At 38.7% G+C, this 22,356-nt stretch overlaps 1 protein-coding gene across 1 annotated transcript in view; it reads left to right on the top strand.

The window, feature by feature from the left end:
- The window catches only part of asic2 (acid-sensing (proton-gated) ion channel 2), a 567,562-nt gene that overhangs the window by 471,748 nt on the left and 73,458 nt on the right, over nt 1-22,356 (top strand). Inside the window, exons 4-5 of the mRNA XM_059955656.1 lie at nt 13,467-13,617; nt 19,810-19,866. Of these exons, the coding sequence (XP_059811639.1) occupies nt 13,467-13,617; nt 19,810-19,866 (208 nt within the window). The remainder of the gene's footprint in view (nt 1-13,466; nt 13,618-19,809; nt 19,867-22,356) is intronic.

Raw genomic sequence — 22,356 nt, 5'->3', positions numbered from 1 at the left:
AGAGTTTAGCAAAGATGAATCAAAGAGTTGGGTAGCTCCCTTTCCTTTCCGGTCTCCACAATAACTCCTACCAAACACAGCGAGCAAGCCCTTAGTTGACTCGTATCCCTCAGTCGCACATTGAGAAGGAAACCAGAAATGAAAGATCATTATGTGGAGTTCATGGAGAGATTCTTCAGAAACAATCATGCTGAGCCAACTCCTTCTTCAGATCCCAACAAAGGAAACTGGAATTGCCCAACTTCGGTGTTTACCACCACTATAAACCTGCACAAATACGAGTTGTCTTTGATTCAAGTGTCCAGTTAAACATAGAAAACCTATAGCACAATACAGGCCCTTCGGCCCACAAAGCTGTGCCGAACATGTCCTTACCTGAGAAATAAACTAAAGTTAACCATAGCCCTCTATTTTTCTGAGCTCCATATACGTATCCAGGAGTCTCTTAAAGGACCCTACCATATCCACCTCCACCAGCATCGCCGGCAGCCCATTCCACTCTCTGCATAAAAAACTTACCCCTGATATCTCCTCTGTATCTAAGCTCAAAGGCATATCACTGAACATATGCTGTTACTTGGTCCAGACCTCAATAACAGTCTGTTCAGGATCCTCATGTGCTTCAGAACAGAATCCGTCGCAGTGATGACAGACATCGAACAAATGTTCCATAGCTTCTCTTTAAGAGAGGACCACTGAGACTACCTCAGGTTCTAGTGGTTTCATGACCAACAACGGGATAATGAGATTCTGGAGTACCACATGAGAGTTCATGTATTGCCCCTCGCAAGCTGTGTCAATCTACAGCCTTAAGAGGACAGTTACTGGGGAAGAGAAGGAATTCGGGACTGAAGCAAAAGGTATGTAGAGAGACAGTTCTATGTTGATGATGGTCTTAAATCATTTTCTAGTGCAGAAGAAGCTGTCAGCGTGTTGAAAGCAGCACAAGACATGTTGGTACAGTCTAACCTTAGACTGTATAAAATTGCATCGAACAGTGCTGAGGTCATGCAACGTTTCCATCTGAAGATGTGACCAAAGATCTATAGAATCTTGATCCTGGGCAGGACCTCCCGACTCTGCAGCACAGTCTGGGTCTTGGATGGGACCTCATTATCGACACCCTTACATTCTAGGTTGCTGATACCGAGACCCTTTATATGTGGTGGCACATTATTGACTGTCAGCAATCTATTTGACCCTCTTGGATTTTCTGCTCCAGTCAGTATTCAGGAACACTTCATGTTAAGAGAGCTGACCTCAGACACTTGTGGATGGGATGACCCACTCCCTAAAGAGAAGCACAAGCAGTGACAGCAGTGGTGTTCTTCCCTTCAGGATCTTTCAGGCTTAAACATTCCAAGAACCTACACAATTCCACTATATCCAGCCTAAAAGAAAGAGTTCAGCATTTTCTGTAATGCTTCAACTAAAGCTATTGCTGCTGTTGCATACCTGAAGGTCACAGATGCTGTTGAACTATTCCGGGCAAAGCAAAGCTTGCTCCCAAATCAAATCTCAGTCTATCAAGGCATGATCTTGGTTTTCTGTTCTAGCAGCTGAGATGGCAGAGTTGATAACTGAAGAGATGGACACAGAACTAGAAGGTATCAAGTTCTTTACCAACAGCAAAGTTGTGCTCAGTTATATGTTTAAAGAAACAAGATTCTATGCTTATGTACATAATAGGATCCAACGTGTCAGGCGATGAAGATCCTGAAGAGCCAATAGAACCCAGCTGATCATGCCACAGGAGGGCTCCAAGTAATCAGCTCACTCTCTCATGGTCAACTGGCCCAGCATTTCCTGCTGATCCTTAACAGGAACATAGTCAGCAGGAAACCTTTGACTTAGCTGATCCTGAGGCAGATGATGAAATGCGTGAAGTGTCGATCAATATTATTCATTTATCACTGCTCCAACTTGGCAGTGCATGCTTTGAGCATTTTTTCAAGCTGGAAGTCACTTACCTGGCTCTCACATATTACTCATTCCTTTACAGGAGTAGTCAAACACAGCCTTTGCAATGGCTTGCATGTTTGTAAGCAACTCTTCAGTGCAGAGCAACTGAATTGGGCAGAGGTTAGAATTCCTCTTGTTGTTCAAATACAGGTTTGTGCAGTGCATCACAAAGCAAGAATCTCTTCCAAAGCAACATTCCCTTAGTAAACTCTGTTCTTTTCTTGACTCTGATGGGCTACTGCGAGTGGAAGGATGTATTAAGAAGACACAACTCATTTCAGAGGTAACTCACTCAATTGTTGTTCTGTGTAAGCTCCATGTCACCTCTCTGCTTTTAGACATTACCACGAGCAACTATGTCATCAACTCTGGCATTTTCAAAGTGAGAACAGTTAAAGACTGGGTAGTAAGACTGTTTTCAAGAACAGTCTCTGAGACTATCCTTCTTTTTCCAAAGACTTAATGACACGATCCCTTGGCTTTTGGTTTCAGTAGTCAAGTTTGACATCCTTTGGATGCCAGGCAGGGAGTGTTCTGGCCTCTAGAGGCATAGCTCAGTTTGTATGAACATCACTTCCTGTAAATAAGCTTTTTTTTATATCCTTTCCTGTATTGGTTAGTTTTGATTCTATTTGACCCACATGGTGGAAAGGCACACATGTCCATCCATTCTTTATTTGCCCTTGAGACAATATTGGTAAACATTTTGTAGATATATTTTGAAGGAAGTATTATATTTAAATTTATTATTGCACCACAAGTTTGCTCGTAAACACTGATAGTTATGAAGTGTTGCATATGTGTATTATCTTGGTTAACACTGGTTGTGAGAATAATTGGCAGTATATTCAGGTGCACAACAATTCTATATGTATTTAATATGTATTCTATTTAACTCATTAAACACCCTGAAGAAAGTTTTGTCTCGAGTCATTTTTGAGAAGTTGTCTAGGTCATTACATAGCTGTGTACATGCACACTGTGTGCCCTTTTTTTCCCTAAAAGCATTTACTAAAATTAAGAGCTGGCTGAGAATATACAGTGTCTGCTCATCAAGCGGGCATAGAAGAGCCTTGCATATTGATCAATCATATAAACTAGTTAGTGCTATTAAAATCATCTTTCAGGGTGATTTCTACAAGCTGAACTCAATTTTAAAGGGAATGCAAACTGAAGAGCAGGTACTAAATATATGTATACAGCAGTATAAATATATTAATTCAGAAAATGATTGGCTTAAATTTCCATTGATTGAGCAGTTTAGAAACCTTATTTGTACATTCAGACTGATGAGGCTCCAAAGGTTAATGAATAATGAAGTATTCAAGCTGAAAAATTGATAGATTAGTATTTACAAGGATTTATAAAATAGAAAACAGAGGTAGTGTAATCTGATCTAAGTGTGCTTAAAGTGTTTTGACTGTAATTAAACCTTTTAATGTCATTTAAGCAGATGGTCAAGAAACCTATTTCCCATTATAATAAATGAGTTACAGTAGATCAGTGTACTTTTCTCAGTTAAGTATTTAAACATACACCCAAAAATACAGTGGATTCTGGTTAATTGGGGCAGTCATTTATTTTGGAAAACTCTTAATGAACAAAAACTAATCAAGAAAATAGCTGGGATCCCTTTCATTTATTGGGGGAAACTATGACACTTCATTGGGACAGTAGACTGCTACCAAACTATTTCTAACTAACATCAGTCGTGTGCACTTGTATGGCCATTTGACACTACACCGAGCTCAAAGAACACCTATTAAATGGCATCAGGTGTGTATGTTCCTCTTCAAAAAGCAGTGATTTTTGTTATTGATAGTTGGTGAGAAATAAGCAATGAGATAATTCAGAACAGTTTTGCTTGCTGCGGATTCAAGCATTGAGACTTTGAGATACCAGAAATGGCCAGGAGTGAAAATGAAACTATTTCACTAGTTCGAGTTAGGAACTATGAAGAATTTGAAGCTAACGACAATAATCTTGAAGGTTACTATGAAAATGAAGATTTGGAAGATGCAATCATCGAAAGCTTTCTATAAAGGTAGTCCCTAAGTATCTGCACAAGTTGTCTGCGCTGATTTTGTTGATTTACAGTCAATCAAAAGAACACAACAGCGTACACTGGATGAATTCCTCTGTTGATAACTATTAGGAACTAATACACAGTTTTATAGTACTTTTGCAGTTTTGATAGTGTTTTAATTGTTCTGTGTTTCACTTAAATACATAATTTTTTACTCAGTGCAATGGTAGTTTGACTTTTTAATATCTTTTTAACTATTTCCATGAAATTTTGGCTAATTGTGGTATCCAGTTAATTCGGCCAAATTATACTGATCCTGATGTGTCCCAATTAACCAGAATCCATTGTATTTGGATGAAACAATTATCAAAACAGAGAATGACAAATTTGAATAAAAGCAAGGTCCGCAAAATAATCTTTCATTTGTACTTAGGAGCTAAAGGCAATTAATAGAAAAAGAAAGAAGTACTGTAGGTACTCAGCTAGTCAGGCAGCATCTCTGGAGATAGAAACAGTTATTGTTTTAAGTTATAGAGCTTGCATCAGTTCTGAAAAATCTTTGATAACTGTTAAAGGCATTTCTCCTGGCCTGCTCTAATATCAAAACTGATATGTTTTAAAAACATGTTAAAAGTTATTAAAAACCTATATATAAACCAGAATTAACAATGGGGTAGTAAATAGAGCTGCTTTCACACAGACCCAGTGACCTGTGCACAGAGTTTGCATGTTTCCCCTTTGACAGTGTATGCTTTTCTTGAATGCTCTAGTTTCTTTTTGCATCCAAAAGATATATTGATGGCTTAATTGGCTCTGTAAATTGTCCCTAGTGTAGTTGGAGGCAGTAGTCAGAATCAGATTTCATGATCTTTGTTCTTTTGTGGCAGCAGTAGAGTGCAATACATAAAATTATTATAAATTGCAATAAGAATTATGAAAATAAATAGCACAAAAAGGAAGCAAAGTAATGTTCATGAGTTCATGGACCGATCAGAAATCTGATGATAAAGGGAAAAAAACCTGTTTGTTAAAGATGTGTGTGACTTCAAGCCTTTGTACCTCATCCCTGATATCATAATTTGAAGAGGGCATGTCTAGATAGTGAAGGACCTTAATGATGGATGCCGCCGCCTTGAGGCACTGCCTTTTGCAGACATTCTCAATGGAGGGAGGCTACTGCCCATTACGGAGCTGGCTGAGTCCACAGTCCTCTGCAGTATTTTTCAATCCTGTGCGATGGAGCCTCCATACCAGACAATGATGCAACCAGTCATAATTCCCTCCATAGTACATTTGTAGAAATTTTCAGGTGTCTTTGGTAACATAACAAATCGCCTCAAACTCCTAAGTATAGCCACTGATGTGCCTTCTTTGTAATGGTATCAATGTGTTGGGCCTAGGATTGATCTCCTGAAACACTGATACCCAGGAGCTTGAAGCTGCTCACCCTCTCCACCTTTGACCACTTGATGAAGACTGATGAGTATTCCCCCAACTTCCCCTCCCTAAAGTCCACAATCCCTAGGCCTTACTGATGTTGAATGCAAGGCTCGTGTTACAACAGAACTCAACCAGCTGATCTATCTCACTCCTGTATGCCTCCTCATCACCGTATGCAACTCTACCAACAACATTTGAGTCGTCAGTGAATTTATAGATAGCATTTGAGCTTTGCCTAGCCATACGGTCATAAGTGTAGAGAGAGTAGAGCACTGGGCTAAGCATATATCCGTGAAGTTCACCAGTTTCGATTGTCCGCGAGAAGGAGATGTTATTTCCAAACTGAACTGACTGTGGTCTCCCGATGAGGAAGTCCAGGATCCAGTTAACAAGGGAGGTACAAAGGCCAAGGATTTGAAGCTCGTTGATTAGTACTGGGGTGATGATGATGTTGAACATGGAGCTGTAATCAACAAACGACAGCTTGATGTAGGTATTGCTGTTGTCTAAGTGGTCCAAGACCAAGTAAAGATCCAGTGAGATTGCATCTGCTGTTGTGGCAGTTGGCAAATTGCAGCAGTTCCAGGTCCTTGATAGGAACTAATTCTAGCCGTGACCAGCCTCCCAAAGCACTTCATCGCAGTAGATGTGAGTTCGCCGAGCAATACTTGTTGAGGCAGTTCAGCCTGCTCTTCTTGGACAACGGAGAATTGAGAGGAATTGATGGATATGTGATCGAGAATAAGTGAGGCAATGAGGTTGATGGGATTGCTCTGAGAGCTGGCATTCTCTCAGTGGGCTGAATAGTCTTCTATGTTGTAATAAAATATGAAACTATAAAATTGTATGAGAACAACTAAGGATAAAAACAATTCAACTAATTATTTTTAAATGTGTAGTGACAAGAACTTGTTTCTTTCCTGTCTTTTCTCTCCATTAAAATAGATGCAAATATTCAGTTTTTTTTAGTAGAAAGCTGGCAAAGAATGGTCAGCTAATTCAGAATGTATGCACATGTCCCTTAACCAGACTATTACTAGGAGAACTAATTAGTTGATCCAGCAAGATAATAAAGGGCAAATAAAGTGATCAGGTTTCCTAACAATTCTGTTTCCAACACTGGACAGGCCCAGCTGTGCTGCTGTAACTTGCACTGGACTATTACATATTCCAAATTGCACCATATTATCCTGTTATTGCATCAGCATCTTACAGTGTCTGGAGTCTGCTGACTATCTGTATATTTACATCTGTGGTCAGGCTCTTAGAGGAAAAAAAACTAATGAAAGCAGAATTATGTCTGTGCAGCAGGTGGTTAGTTGAAATTAGTCCTTCGATTCAAAATGTCTTCCATTTACACAACATAATATAGAAATTCATCTTTTCCTATATGTGCTCTGAATTGCACCCACCACATTACACAATCTAATGGAATCAGTGAATGAACCAATGAGGTGATGACATTTCAAGAAATCCTACTATGCTCAGTTTCCATCAAGACTTTCAACAAGTAAACATTCTGTTTAACAGGAATGTGTTGAGGGATGCTCTAGTATCCAATTAACCACAGAATCGCATTCAGTGAAGTATTCACATTGAATTTTAAATTGTAGTTGGCATTTTACCACACAAAAATAAAAATTGTATTAAAGTAATTAAATGTTGCTTCATTTTAAAATTGCACATGAAAGCTATAGGGAACAAGATCTTATCACTTAATTTTGTCATTGAATAGGAAGCAAGTCAATAAAAGTAGCTTCAGATAAATTGATGCAAGATGGAACAAAAAACTTTTTTCACAAGCATGAGTCCTTTAAAGAAATATTGAAACTTAATATTTGCTTTTAGCTATTCAAATAAATTTTTAACACACAGAAAACTGCTGATCTTTGACTGCTTCTTTACACCATTTTAATCCTTCATTTAAAACAGTGACCCACAGGCATAATATTGTCCACATCTTCTTTCAGCTGTTCTGGGAATGGTTTCATGTTTCCTCAGCACATTGGAGGCCATTCAGCCCATTTGCTGTAAACAATTTACCGACTAACCAGCAAGTCTTTTGGATGTGGGAGAAAATTGGAGCAGCTGGGGATAGCAATGCAGTCACAGGGAGAAAATGCAAACTTCACACTGATATCACCAGGGGTCAGATTGAAACTGTGAGGCAACAGCACTAGCTTATGGTGGTGTTGATCAGTGCTTTGAAACATGAACATAGATTATAAATACCCAGTCCATCACACGAACCTAACTCCCCCCTCGTGACTCCGTCCACACTCCAGCTACAGTGGGGAAAGCAGCTAATTTCTTCTCCCCCCTCCTCTCAGGCCGAAAATATAAAACCTAAAGAGCACACCAGACTCGAGGACAGCTTCTGTCCCACTGTTATTGGACTCTTGAACATACCTCTTGTATGCTAATAGATAAACTCTTGAGCTCCATCTCCCAAGCTACTTTATTGAGGCTCTTATATTTTATTTGTTTGTCTGTACTGCACTTTCTCTGTAGTTGCATGACTATATTCTGCATTCTGTTTTCTTTTTATTGCCTCAGTATAATTATGTATAGCACAGTTTGTTTGGATGGCAGACAAACAAAATCATTTCACTGTATCTCAGTAAATGTGACTATAATAAGTCAGCCATCGAACAGAGAAATCAGCAACAAGAAGCAAATGCAACATAGCAACAAGGCAACATGGTTGCAACACTGAAGAAACCTCAGTTTGAAAGCCTTTGCTTTCTTATCTGCAACCCTCAATCCCCATCACAGTAAAAAAAAAGCAAGACCACATATTCCAAGTCAAACGCAGAATGGCTTGAGAAATCTCAGCAAGATTAATTGTTCTGCATAAGTCATTTTGGGACATCCACATTTGGCTGTACATGCAGGACCTGGGGTCTTGGCTCCATTTAAATAGTAAATATTGATATTTAATTCAAAGTGCTGGCATTTATGATGAACTCATAGTCAGTATGCAATAGAACTAGCCAATTTGAGAGGCTAGTGATGAATAATCACAAGATGATCCCAATGAGAACAACCACACGTGGAAGATTAACAACATGAACAAACATTTCTTGAAATGCTGTACATGTATAAAGATTTTTAACCAATATTCCACAGGTGAAAAGACTAAAATAGGTGTATTTGTATGTTACCCTCAGAGCATCTCAGCGTTGTAGTCTTGGCAGAGCCAGTAGTCAATTAACACAAGCATCTCACAGATATAGAAAAAGGGAAAAATTAGCAGAGATTCTTCATTTAGTAATGTTGTTTGAGAGTAAATGTTGAGAGGGTTCCCTTTGTACTTTAATGAGTGCCATGGGATCTCTTAGATATACCTAATCAGGCAGATGGAGATACAGTTTGATTACTGTAATTTTTGCCAGTGTGCCATTCTTATGGTACTTCATTGGAGTATCATCCAAGGTATGTGATCACTTCTCTTGAGACTATCTTGAATCTTCAGTGTTCTGATTCAGAGTGATGACAGACAATTTTGGAACCTAGTAAGGTAATTTCAATGGAACAATGTTTCTTGGGAAATATTGTTCAAGTTAAATAACTTGACCAACTAAAGGTTTGAATGTACCTAAGAGAAACATCATTCTGACCAAAATGACTTTTTAAAGCAATGAAACCACTCCATTTGCAAAGGGTTAGGTGTGATTCATTCAGTTCCGTTCTAACCTTTAATTTGGAAGATAACTATAAGTTTCAATCAAGAGGTCTAAGCATAAATATTCAATTACCAAGCACAACTAACAGAACCTTGCATGCTGTTTCAGATGGGATGTTAAATTGAGACACTCTGAAGTAAATGTGAAAAATGCCATGGCTCTGTTTTAAGAAGAGAAAAGGAAAATGGAAAATGTTTATCCATTACTAAGGATCAGTAAAAACAAATTATTTCACCATTACCATATTGTTTGTGGGGGCTTATTGTGTGAGAAAACGATTGCCATGTTTCCTACATTACTAGACTTCAAAATTACCTCATTAACTAATATGTTTTGGGGCTTTTATAAAGTAGGTAAGTAAATGCAAGTCTTTCTTTTCAGTAAAACTCACATGACATATAGTGGAAAAAGAAGTGAATATCAATTTTTTCACTTGGTTAAAAGAGCCTTTACTTTGTAACATCAGTGTTGGGGGTGATAAAAGTTTCACTTCCCTGATACTTGCATTTTGAGAGATCACAGGAATTACACTACCTGAGAGAATTCCTTCAAATTGACCAGGATTTAAAAGATTATTAAAGGCTTTAAAGCAAAATTAACATAGTTTTTTTAGTGCATTCTACTCTGTCACTCCATTCATTGTATATAACAGCAGAGTAAAATATAAAGAATACTAAGACAAGCAACCAGGTACGCTACAATTGTTAATTCTGTTCCTTAAGTATCACAAGACTATGTCTTGTGTATTTTTTTTAATGCCACAGTTAATATCAATAAGCCACTGGAATGCTCTATATATTAGATTTAGATATTATATTAGATATTATATATTAGATTTTACCAGATTGACTTACTGTGTTGCAGCACATGTGCTGAATTTAGCTAGGCTCGCAGTGTCCTTTCCAAAATTCAATTATTTATGCCAGGTGCCATGACACCGTGCTGTACCTTAGGACCTCAGGCTGAAATGACTATGATCTAACAAATCTTGAACACTTTGATTGGATTATATATGGCAGGCTACAATGCTGGACTTGGAAAATGGCCAGGGGAGCTCCAAAGAATCTGTCCCAGATATGGTCATTTGTTTAGTGTGAGCATCATTACATTTATTTTCATATAAAATGGATCTGGGGGATGTGAACATAAGCCAGAATGAAGGCAAATAGAATAGTTTAGTCTTTATTGATCCAGTCTGCTGATTAATTTTATGACAGGCCAATCTCAGTCCATTTTGGGTACATAATATTGAAGGTTGCCAAATCCAGAAATGAAATTCATTGACACATTGTTAACACAGAAACTATAACTTTGTAGCATGAGCTTTATATTCCATATAAATATAATAATTCAATCTAAACTATGTAAAGAATTCCATCCTGAGAGATATTCTAGCATCTTAACTATAGATGTCAGACAGGTTCATGCCTGTGTGAATTGGCATGAGTATTGGAGTATTTGTGGAAATCTAGACAACAATGTCTGTACAAATATTGGAATGAGAATTTGAGAGTTGAATGGAGCTCAGTGCAGCATCATGTCCTGTTACTATCTCAGTAAGGTTTGCTGAACGAAGCTCAGACATTATTCCAAGTGTGGTTGTGCCTGTTCGGTGCAGGAACCTAGAGCAAAACGAAAGTCTATATGGCTGCTTAATCATGAGTAATACTCCAGATTGTGAAAAGGGATTTATAGTTGTGGCATGTGTTTGGAACAGTGTGCCAGACTTTATTCCACTCAGCACAGAGCCCACTCTCTACAGCAACACAACAATATAGTTTTTGTATTCCTGACTTTTTACTGTTGCTCAACATACAAACATACACAAGCAATGGACAGGGGAAGACCAAAAGGCCTGTTCCATACTCATGGTGATTGGATCTCCAATGCTACATATTTTCCAATATTTTCCAAAGTCATATATTCTTATGGAATTACAAAAAACACAAGGAATGGAACCAAGTTTAAGAGGCAAATAGTATTCAGGAAATTCCTTTCCAAGTCACTCGGACAATTTAAACCAATTAAGGGAATCACTCTGGTCTTTCTTAAATGTTAATGCACCTATGCTTCATATAATAGAATCACTAGCCGGCTGGTGATGTGATGGCATCAGTGCCGGACTTCGAGGTGAAGGGTCTTGAGTTTGAATCCAGCTAGCTCCTGGCACGCTTTCAATCTGTGCTAGGTTGAGCGTCAAACTAGCAACTCAGCCTCATAAAAAAAAAGTTACATGCTATGGAAATGGCAAAAAAAAAATCGCTCAATGCGATACAAGACATGAAAAGGAACAACAACAATACAATCACTGCTCCTGCACTGTTCAAATACAGCAAATAATTTTGCACGTCATCCAGGCAGATTATGCCATACATATGTTGACATTGTAAAAATGTAAAAAAACGCAGAATATAATGTAACAGAGAAAGTGCAGCACAAGTAGACAAATAAAGGGCAAGGACCATATTGTGATAGATTCATCTGTAGTGGATGAGAGGCCCATTCAAGAAGCTGATAAAAGTGTGACAGCAGCTGTCCTTGAGTCTGCTGGTACTTGCTTTTGTGGTTATCTATTTACTGCCAAACAGGAGAGGGTGAAGTGGTAATCACCAGAGTAGGAGGGTTCTTTGTTTTTATTGAGTGCTTTACTGAGGCAATGGGAAGTGTAGGCAGAGTCGCTAGAGGGAGGCTGCTTTGCATGATGGTCTGGGCTGCATTCATAACTCTGCAATTTTTGAACATCTAGTTAGTTTTTAAGTAAAGGCAGTGCAGTTTGTAGGTCTGTAAAATTGTGCAATTCAATGAGCCAAATGGCCTAATTCAGCTCCTATGTCTTATGGTTTTATAGCTTCCTGGTGGTTGTCCTGATGTATTCTTCGAGTAGCTCTCTACACTCATTCTCTTCTACCCAATTCATTAGCTTGATACTTGGTGTTTACTTCAATGTATTTGTTGTAGTTCTCTATGATGTGGTTATATTTGCTGGTGGTTATCCAGCAGTCTAGTTGAAAGCTGATATTCCAGGCATTCTGCAGGATGGTATTATTTCAAATGGGTTTCTACGATTTGGGAACACCTAGGCCCATATTTTATATGAATATGATTTAATTTTAGAGTCATATCTTGGGTGTTCCTATGAAGTATATTTAACCAAAGATTATGTCTCATTTTGACAGGTAACATTTAAGTTTTCAAGCTCCAGCTTCATTGACATCTTTTGAAAAATTAATTGACATGGAAAATAAACCGTTGTAATATGAAATCTGAATTTAATATAAATAGCATAAAAGCCAACCTGAGAAAAATGTGGACATCCTTACTTTGGTTGTCTGAAATCTTCATGCATCAGTATGAATTGACATGTAATAAGTGGGCGAAGTCAAATCTTCTGATTATAATGTGGAAATATTAGAATTTCTACTTAGCACAGAATCCTATATAAAAATAAAACCTGATGCAAAATAAAATGTGTCAGCATTTTTCGGACCACAGCATCAATGACAAGAGGAGCACAATCTGCTACAGGAACACAGCGGGTCAAGCAGCATCAATGGGGGGTGGGGGTTGGAGAAAATAATATTGTCAATGTTTCATTTCAAAACTCTGCAACCATCTATCATATCTCCTAACTCCACCCCTCTTCCTTTCCTATCTGGCTTGATCTGCCTGTCATTTTTCAGCACAACTCCACTCACTGTCCACCGATCATGCCTCTGTTCACCATTCCCTTCTCCTGCAATCACAATAGTTTCCAGGCTTAAATCAAAGGCTGGGAAATAACATAAGATGTAGGAGCAAGAGTAGACCAACCAGCTCTTTGTACCTGCTCATGGTCATGATCATGAACATGCCTGATCTTCTATCTTATTTAAATTTTCCTGCGCTATCCCCATAACCCCTGCTTCCCTTCATATCCAGGTCTCTCTGACTGTTTCTAGTGAACTCAATGATTGAGGCTTTAGGGTAGAGAATTCCAAAGATTCACCATCCTCACTGTGAAGAAATTTCCTCTCATTGAACTCCTAAATGACGTGGTCCTTTATCTGAGACTCTGATTCCTTGTTTAAGACTCCTCCATGAGGAGAATCCTCCTCCCTCCATTCAGCCTGGAGATGAAAAGAATAACTGATGTTAACAGTTAATTTCTTTAGCTGAATTTCAAACCCTACTCTAAGCATTCTCTCTTATTTCCTGCTCCAGGTTAAAACAATTTACAACTTTGTTGAATTTTACAGAAAATAAATAAGTATCAAAGTGGAGCTGAGGATAAAACTGTGGTCTATTGTATTATTAAAAAGGTTTTGAATAAAATTTAATGTGCTGTTTGATGTCTGCATTATTGCTTCTTTCAGCTGATATACCTGCCACCACCCTGGGGAGACTGCCAATCATCAGCTGTTAACACAGACTTTTTCTCAAGTTACAGTATCACAGCCTGCAGGATTGATTGTGAAACCAGGTACCTGGTGGAGAACTGCAACTGTCGAATGGTGCACATGCCAGGTAAGCAGGGAACCCCATGCAATCTCCATATCTGTGACAGGCAGGAGGGAAATTGCAACAGATGTTTAAATTAAATCGTTCAAACAATAAGACAAAGATTGGTGAACTTGTGTATAGTGACGATTGTCGTAAAAGAATAAAGCAAGATATCAACCAGTTGGAAATAAGAGAGGAGAAATACCAGATAGGAATAAATCTGAACAGGTGTGAGGCATTAAACTTTGAAAGGCCAATTATTTGGGGAAAATATACAGTAAATGGCAGGATCCTTTGGAGCATTGATGTACAGAGGGATCCTGGGGTGCAAGTTCATAGCTCCCTGAAAACAGAAACTCAAGTAGCTAAGTGGAACAAAGGTATAGAGCTACTAAATATAAAAGTCGGGAAATCATGTACCAGCTTTATAAAACTTTAGTTAGACCACATCTGGAGTATTGTGTGCATTTCTGGTTGTTGCATTACAGGAAGGGTGTGGAGTCTTTGGAGAGGGTGCAGAAGAGGTTTACCAGAATGTTGTCTGGATTAGTGAGGATTAGTTATAAGGAGAGATTGGACAAATTTGGATTGTTTTCTCTGAAGTGTCAGAGGCTAAGAGGAGACCTGATAGATGTACAGTATATACAATTATGAGAGGTAAATAGAATATTTTTCCCAGAATGGAAATGTCATATTAGAGGACATAAGTTTATAGTGAGAGGAGGTACGTTTAAGAGAGATATATGAGGCAAGACTTTTACACAGAGAAGGATAGGGGCCTGGATCACATAGCACACACCATGTGTGGGCAGGTGGAATTAATTTAATCTGCCATGATGTTTGGTAGAGACATCATGGACTGAAGGCCCTGTCCTTATGCTGTATTGTTCTGTTCCATGTTCTAGTCTAGATTTGCTGGCTGGTTTGGAAAGATGGGAGGATTCTTCTCCACAGGTACAAATTCCAAGGGTCAGCCATCTGTTTTTCTCAAAACTTAAAAAAACTCTCAGAATGTCATGTCCTTCTCTTGAGTGAATATAAATGAAAACTATTAATTTAATAACTCCTTTGGCGCATGCCATTAAGTCCTTTGGCGCATGCCATTTTGCTATTTTGTTCCCTAATGGGTTCCTTTTCCTGGTTTTCCCTTGCCTTCAATGTACTTATAGAATGCTTTGGATTTTCCTTAGTGTTGTACAGTGATGATATTGGGTTCCCTGTCTACAAAGCCCTAAACTTAATTGAAGACTTTAAGCTCTATCTGATGTGGATATCTACAGATAATCCCATATAAGGGTAATTATAATGTATCCACCTACTCTTCAAGGACTAGTTTACCTCCCTGTCCAGTCTCTGTGGTAAGGTCTCACTGAAAATACTCACCATTTGAGTGGTGGATTCTCTCCCCCCCCCACCCCCCCCCCGCCTGCCCATCAAGGAGGAGATACTTCCAGCTAAAGAAGTAATTTAAACATATCTTGTTTTGTTTTTAATGATACACATTCAAACTTAGACAAATAGTTCTTAACACATTTTTAACAGTCACAGTAGATTTTTGATTTATAAAATATTTCCAAATTGCAAAAGATTTAAAAAACTACAAAGGATTTCCAAACACAGATACAATTCCTACAAATTAAAAAAACATACCAACAAATTGCAGAGGAACGAGTTGTCTGTTGCAGAAACCAAAGGCTGAAGACTGAATTTGAGTTTTTTCTGTCATTCTCCATGCCATTTCTAACAATCCTCAGAGCTTCCTAATATTTATATTGTTTGTGCTGCTTGATGACATCATATGCATGTAATGTTTTCCAGATATCTTTGCTGGCACAAAATAATTTATACAGATGGTCAAAAAGCTTCTCAGCACAATAGTTGCAATTGCCTGGTTTAATATAGACCAGTAGTTGTTTGGCAAGTGCAGACAAGAAGTCACATGGTCATTTGACTTTGCAAAGCACATCTCTTAGTAGCCATTCCAAGTGCCCTTTTAACTTCAAACAGATTACTGATGGAATTTACATTAAGAACTGAAGACTGATTCGTGCTTACAACAAGAAGTTGAACAAGTTAATTTGTTAAAATTGTTAATTTGTTAATTTGTTAAAAGTTTAATTTTGTCACAAGTAACTTTGGCCCTTGGGAAAGGACATGCAGCTGTATTCGAAAGCTGGGGTTAGTAATAAGCCTGTTGGGCTGTGGAAAGTACAAGAGAACCATTTTGTGCCCCTCTTTTGCTCTGTTAATTTATTTCTTTAAGTTCCCCTGCCCCATACATTTTCTTTAAACCTGAAGAGTTTGAAACAAAAAACAATGCTGAAGGAACAATGTAATACCATAGACCATAATGCATAGGAGCAGACTGTGACCATTCGACCCATTGAGTCTGCTCTGCCATTCCCTAATGACTGATTTATTATCCCTCTCAATCGCATTCTCATTCATTCTCCCATAACCTTTGGCTCCCTGATGAATCAAGAACCTATCAACCTCCACTTTAAATAATGACTTTGCCTCCACAGCCATCTGTGCAGCAGGGAATTCCACAATTTCACTACCCTCTGACTAAAGAAATTCCTCCTAATTTCTGTTCTAAAGGGACATGCCTCTATTCTGAGGTGGTGTGCTCTGGTCCTCAACTCACCTAATATGGGATGTCCATATCCACTCTTAACTATGCCTTTCAATATTCAAAATGTTTCAATGAGATCCCCACCTCATTCTCCACCTCATAAACTCCAGCAAGTACAGGCCCAGAGCCATAAAATGCTCCTCATACATTAACCCTTTCATTCCCAGAGCCATTCTTGTGATCCTCCTCTGGACACTTTACAATGCAAGCACATTTTTTCTTAGACAAGGGGCCTAAAACTGCTCACAGCACTCCAAGAACAGTCTGAATAATGCCTTATAAAGCCTCCACATCACATCCTTGTTCTTATATTCTAGTCCTCTTAAAATAAATGCTAATATTGCATTTGCCTTCCTTACCATTGACTCAACCTGCAAGTTAACCTTTAGGGAATCCTGTACAAGCTCTCCCAAGACTCTTTGCACCTCTGATTTTTAATTTTATCCCCATTTAAAAAATACTCTTCACTCTTTTTACCAAAATGTATGACCATACACTTCCCTACATTATATTTCCATCTACCACTTCTTTGGCCAATCTGTCTAAATCCTTCTGTAGACTCCCTGCTTCCTCAACACTACCTGCCCCTCCACCTATCATTGTATTGTCCACAAACTTGGCCACAAAGCTATCAATTTTATCATCCAAATTATTGGCATATAGTATGAAAAGAAGCCTTCCCAACACTGCCCCCTGAGGAACCCCACTAGTCATTGGCAGCCAAGCAAAAGAAGTCCCCTTTTTTTCCCGCTCTTTGCTTTCTGCCAGTCAGTCAAATTTCTATCCATGCTAGTATCTTTCCTGTAACACCATAGGCTCTTATCTTGTTAAGCAGCCGCATGTGCAACACCTTGTCAAAGATTTTCTGAGAACTCAAGTGAACAACATCCATAGACTCTCTTTTTCTATCCTGCCTGTATTTCCTTAAAGCATTCCAACAGATTTGTTAGGTAAGATTTCCCCTTAAGGGAACCATGCTGTCTTTGGCCTATTTTATCATGTGCCTCCAAGTACTCTGAAACCTCATCCTTAGTAATGGGCTCCAACATCTTCCTAACCACTGAAGTCAGGCTACCTGGCATATAATATCCTTTCTTTTGCCTCCCTCCCTTCTTAGAGGGTGGAATGAAATTTACAATTCTCCACTGGAACTATTTCAAATTGTAGTGATTCTTGAAAGATCATTAATAATGCCTCTACAATATATTCAGCCACCTCTTTTAGAACTCTGGGATGTACACCATCTGGTTCAATTGATTTAACTACCTTCACACTTTCAGCTTCCCAGGTATCTTCTTCTTAGTAATAGCAACTGCACTCATTTCTGCCATACCCTTAGTGTCTTTCACAGTGAAGACTAATGCAAAATACTTATTATGCTTGTCTGCCATTTCTTTGTTCCCCATCACTACCTCACCAATGTCATTTTATAGCAGTCCGATATCCCCCCTTTGCCTCATATTTGGAAAAAAATTTGGCATCCTTTTATATTATTGGCTAGCTTACCTTCATATTTCATCTTTTCTCTCCTTATAGCTTATTAGTTGTCTTCTGTTTCTTAAAGCTTCTGAGTCCTCTAAATACCACTAATTTTTGCTATATTATATGCCCTCTCTTTTCTTTTTATGCTGTTTTTGACTTCCTTTGTCAGCCTCGTCCTCATTTTAGGATCTTTTTTCATCTTTGGGATGCACTTACCCTGCGCCTTCTGAATTGCTCCCAGAAACTCCAGTCATTGTTGTTTTGCTAGTGTCCCTTTCCAATCATCTTTGGCCAGCTCCTCTCTCATGTTTCTGTAATTCCCTTTACTGCTCTGTATTATTGATATATCTAACTTTGATCTTCTTCCTTTGAAACTGCAGGGTGAATTCTATTGTGTAATGATCACTGTCTCCTAAGGGTGCCTTTACCTTAATCTCCATATTCAAATCTGGTTCATTACACAACACCTAATCCTGCATTTCCACAAGCTGCTCTAAAAAGACATCTCATAGCCATTCTACAAATTCCCTCTCTTGGGATCCAGCACCAACCTGATTTTCTCAATCTACGTATATATTAAAATGTATGTCTATTGTAATATTGTTCTTTTTGAGAGAGAGAGAGGTGAGAGAGGGAAACAGGAATAGGGAATGGTGAAAGAAGGGGGGCATTTACCAGCTGTTCGAGAAATCGATGTTCGCATCATCAGGTTGGAGGCTACCCAGACAGAATACAGGGTGTTGCTCCTCCAACCTGAGTGTGGCCTCATCATGACAGTAGAGGAGGCCAGTCATGCTGCCTAGCCTGCTGAGATCCTCCAGCACCTTGTGTGTGTTGGTTTGGATTTCCAGCATCTGCAGATTTTCTTGTGTTTGTGAGAATACAGCTGCACTGATTTTATCCGCAGCTTCGAAGCAATCACTTGCTCCACCCCTTCATATCAACTTTTTGTGATGGCTATTTCTACTCTTTCCCAAGTCTAGCCAAAGGGTCTTGACCCAAAATGGTGATATCCATTTCTCTCCGTAGATGTTTGCCTGACCCACTAAGTCCCTCTTATGTTTTGTATGCTGCTCTAGGTTCATCTGCCTCACTCATCTTTGTATCTGTGCATTTTAGTGACCTAGATACAAAGACATTTTGAATCTCTTACCATTGAAAAAGTAGTACAATAGAAACTATTACTCATTTACTCAGATCATTGCTGATCTGCTGCCTTAAATCTCTTTTCCTGCCTATTCCACTTACCCTTCAACATCCTATGTGTTTAAAAATCTATTATTTGGTGTCGAATAAACTCAATTGTATATTCAACACCGGGGTAGAGAATCCCAAACATATACAGTCCTCTCAATGTAGAGATTTTCCTTCATCTCAGTCCAAGTTCTCTGAAAAACATATTTTTATGATATTCTTTCACTCCTCTAGTGAGTACAGGCTCTCCTAAACTCCTGTGTATACATACTCTCCCCCTCCTGATACGACTAGCCTGCCTCCCTAGCAATTAGGAAAGTTTGTATTTTTCGGCCTCCAAGGCAAGTAAATTATTTGGGTTGAAAATATCTGACGTTAAGTTGAGTTCTTTAATAACTCTGCCTATTTTCCTTCAAAATAAATATAATTGAACTTAAACCAGACTGAAGTGATTCAAGATTGTTTAATCTCTCTGAACAGTGAGACTATAGGGGGGTTCTGACCATGTGGTTTACAGTGTATGGCTGTCCAGCTAGCTCCACAGGGATTTGAACCTTAAAATGAAGTTAAAATGCTGATTTCCAGAGCTCGACAAACAGTATGGGTAAGCTTTGAAGCCAGGTCTATTGTACTGTTAAAGAGAAAATGATAAATATTGAAACCGGCTAGGGCTATGAGGAGACCAAGATCATAGGACTTGTTCTGTTTTGATCCAAATGCAGCCAAAGCAGGCACAATCATTCTAATTGGACTCTGTGCTTTGGGTATCTTCAATTCAAGCTCCTTGTTCATTCATAAAGAAACTACTGAGGATAATGTTGGTTATATTGCCCCTATTCCAAAGTGAAATGCTTGGAGACTCTGAGGAAGACTCTATAATGACCTTCCACTAACCTGCATTACAGGTGATGCTCACTACTGCACCCCTGAGCAATACAAGGAGTGTGTAGAGCCAACCTTAGGTGAGTTATCTCTATTTCTCAATTTACTGGGCAAGAATAATTTGCACTTTTCACCTGCATGAGAGGTTTCATGTGCTCACTAGTGGAAATCTATGCAGGTATCGTAGATAGGCTAATACTACTTACACCACCAGCATTTGATACCTTTATTTAAAGTTGTTTTTCCATCAAAACAATGCAATTACTAACTGAGTTTAATATATCCTCATTGCAGCATTTCCTTTATTTAAGTATTTGAGTGCTTGCTTTACTATTTAATTCTAGGAAATTGCAATTATTTTGAATAAGGATACATTGAATTTTGATGAAAGATATTACAGTTGGCCATCCATAGAGCCATCCAATGTTCATATGCCTCGTAACTGAATCTTGAGAGGGCCTTGGGGATTATATACAGCTTAAAAATATATCATCAGAAATGATTCACGAATCACATAGAGATGCTAAATGAATGTAAGTTGTTAGAAAGTTAGAAAAAATTTAAACCCATAAGAAGCATCTGTTTGAAAATATAAGGTGCAAGGAAGTGAATGATTTGACAATGACACAGTAAGTGTTCATTTAACAGTAATTCCTGGTCTTACTTGTCAACTCACAATGAATTGTTAATATGCTTTATCCTAAAATCAGCAATGTGTAAGGATTATTGTGAGCTTCTTCACTCTACTGTTGGCAATAATTCTAAATCACTGCTCATTTGGGGTTAGATTTTTTTTGTCAGCATTAAACATGTCCAAGAATATCCATCTCCACTTCTGTTCAATTCCTGTCCAGTTAATTCAATTGGATCAGTAAACAAAGGGAAATATTATTTTCTTTGTAAATTCCTGTGAAAGTGGCACAGGTAGTTTTACAGAAACAATTTTAACACCAAATTAAAATATGGTGCTGAGCAACTTCAGACAACAGAAGACAAAGCTTGGCATACATGTGGTTCACTTCTGACAGCACAGATAGCAACATATGTTCAAAGTTCAAAGTAAAATTATTACCGAAGTACATATACGTCACCATATATGTACAACCATGAGATTCATTTTCATGAATGCATAATCAATAAGTCCAATAACCATAATAGAATCAGTGAAAGACCATACCAACAAGATGGACAACCAGTGTGTAAAAAGCAACAAACTGTGCAAATACAAAGAACGCAAAAGAAATGAAATAATAAACAAATAACCAAACAAGCAAGCAAGCAAGCAATAAGTAAAGAGAACATCAGATGAAGAATTCTTAAAAGTGAGTCCATTGGTTTGTGGGAACAGTTCGGTGATGGGGCAAATGCAGTTGAGTAGTCAGCCCCTTGGGTTTAGGAGCCTGATGGTTGAGGGGTAATAATTGTTCCTGAACCTGGTGGTGTGAGTCCTGAGGCTCCTGTACCACCTTCTTGATTGCAGCAGCGAGAAGGGAGCATGACCTTGGTGGTGGGGGTCCCTGATGATGGATGCTGCTTTCCTGAAACAACACTCCATGTAAATGTACTTAATGGTGGGAAGGCTTTACCCTTAATGGACTGGGCTCATATCCACTACCTTTTGCTGGATTTTCTATTCAAGGGCATTGTTGTTTCCATACCCAGCTATGATGCAGTCAGTCAATATACTATTCACTATACATCTATTGAAGTTAGTCTAAGGTTTAGACGTCATGCTGAATATTCACAAACTCCTAGGGAAGTAGAGGCATGATCGTGCTTTCTTCATAATTGTACATTCATGCTGAGCCCAGGACAGGACCTCTGAAATAATAAAAGTAATAAATACTTCATTGATCCTGAGTGGGAAATTCTTTCATTACAGCAGCACGTCGCATGGAGATGAACTGTTGTACATGCTTATTGCATTTGGTAGGAAGGATTTTCTGTAACGATCCTTGTGACAGTGGAGCTGAATGAGTCTGTTTGAAAGGGGTTGGGGGGGCTCTGCTGCTTATTCAGAGGGTCATGGAGAGGATTGTCTCATTGTCCATCATGTAAAACAGTTTGTTTAGTGACCTCCTCTCCACCACTAAATCAAACAAGTCCAGGTTGTAGCCAAGGACAGGTCCAGCCTTTTTGATGAGTTTATTTAGACTATTTGCATCACCAGCTCTGATGCTGCTCCCCCAACATAAAGCAGCAAAGAAGACTGCACTCGCTACAACAGACTGGTAAAAGGTCTCCAACATCCCACTACACACATTGAAGGGTCTCGGTTTCCTTAGAAAACAGAGTCTGCTCATCCCCTTCTTGTAAACAGCCTTGGTGTTAATTTTCCAGTCAAGTCTGTTGTCGAGGCTAACACCCAAGTATTTGTACTCCTCCACTGCCACAAATACTTCTCCCAGAATGTATACAGGATTCATCACAGTCCTCTTCCTCCTAAAATCAATCACCACCTCCCTGATTTTGGCCACACTCAGGAACTGGTCATTCCTCCCACACCACTTCACAAACATGTCCACCAGTCTTCTGATAAAACCAAGGAATATAAATTTGCTGACCTTCTT

Source organism: Hypanus sabinus, chromosome X1 (genome assembly GCF_030144855.1).
Source record: "Hypanus sabinus isolate sHypSab1 chromosome X1, sHypSab1.hap1, whole genome shotgun sequence".
NCBI lineage: Eukaryota > Metazoa > Chordata > Chondrichthyes > Myliobatiformes > Dasyatidae > Hypanus > Hypanus sabinus.
The sequence above is the reverse complement of the archived record's forward strand: the minus strand, read 5'-3'. Positions and strand labels throughout refer to the sequence as shown.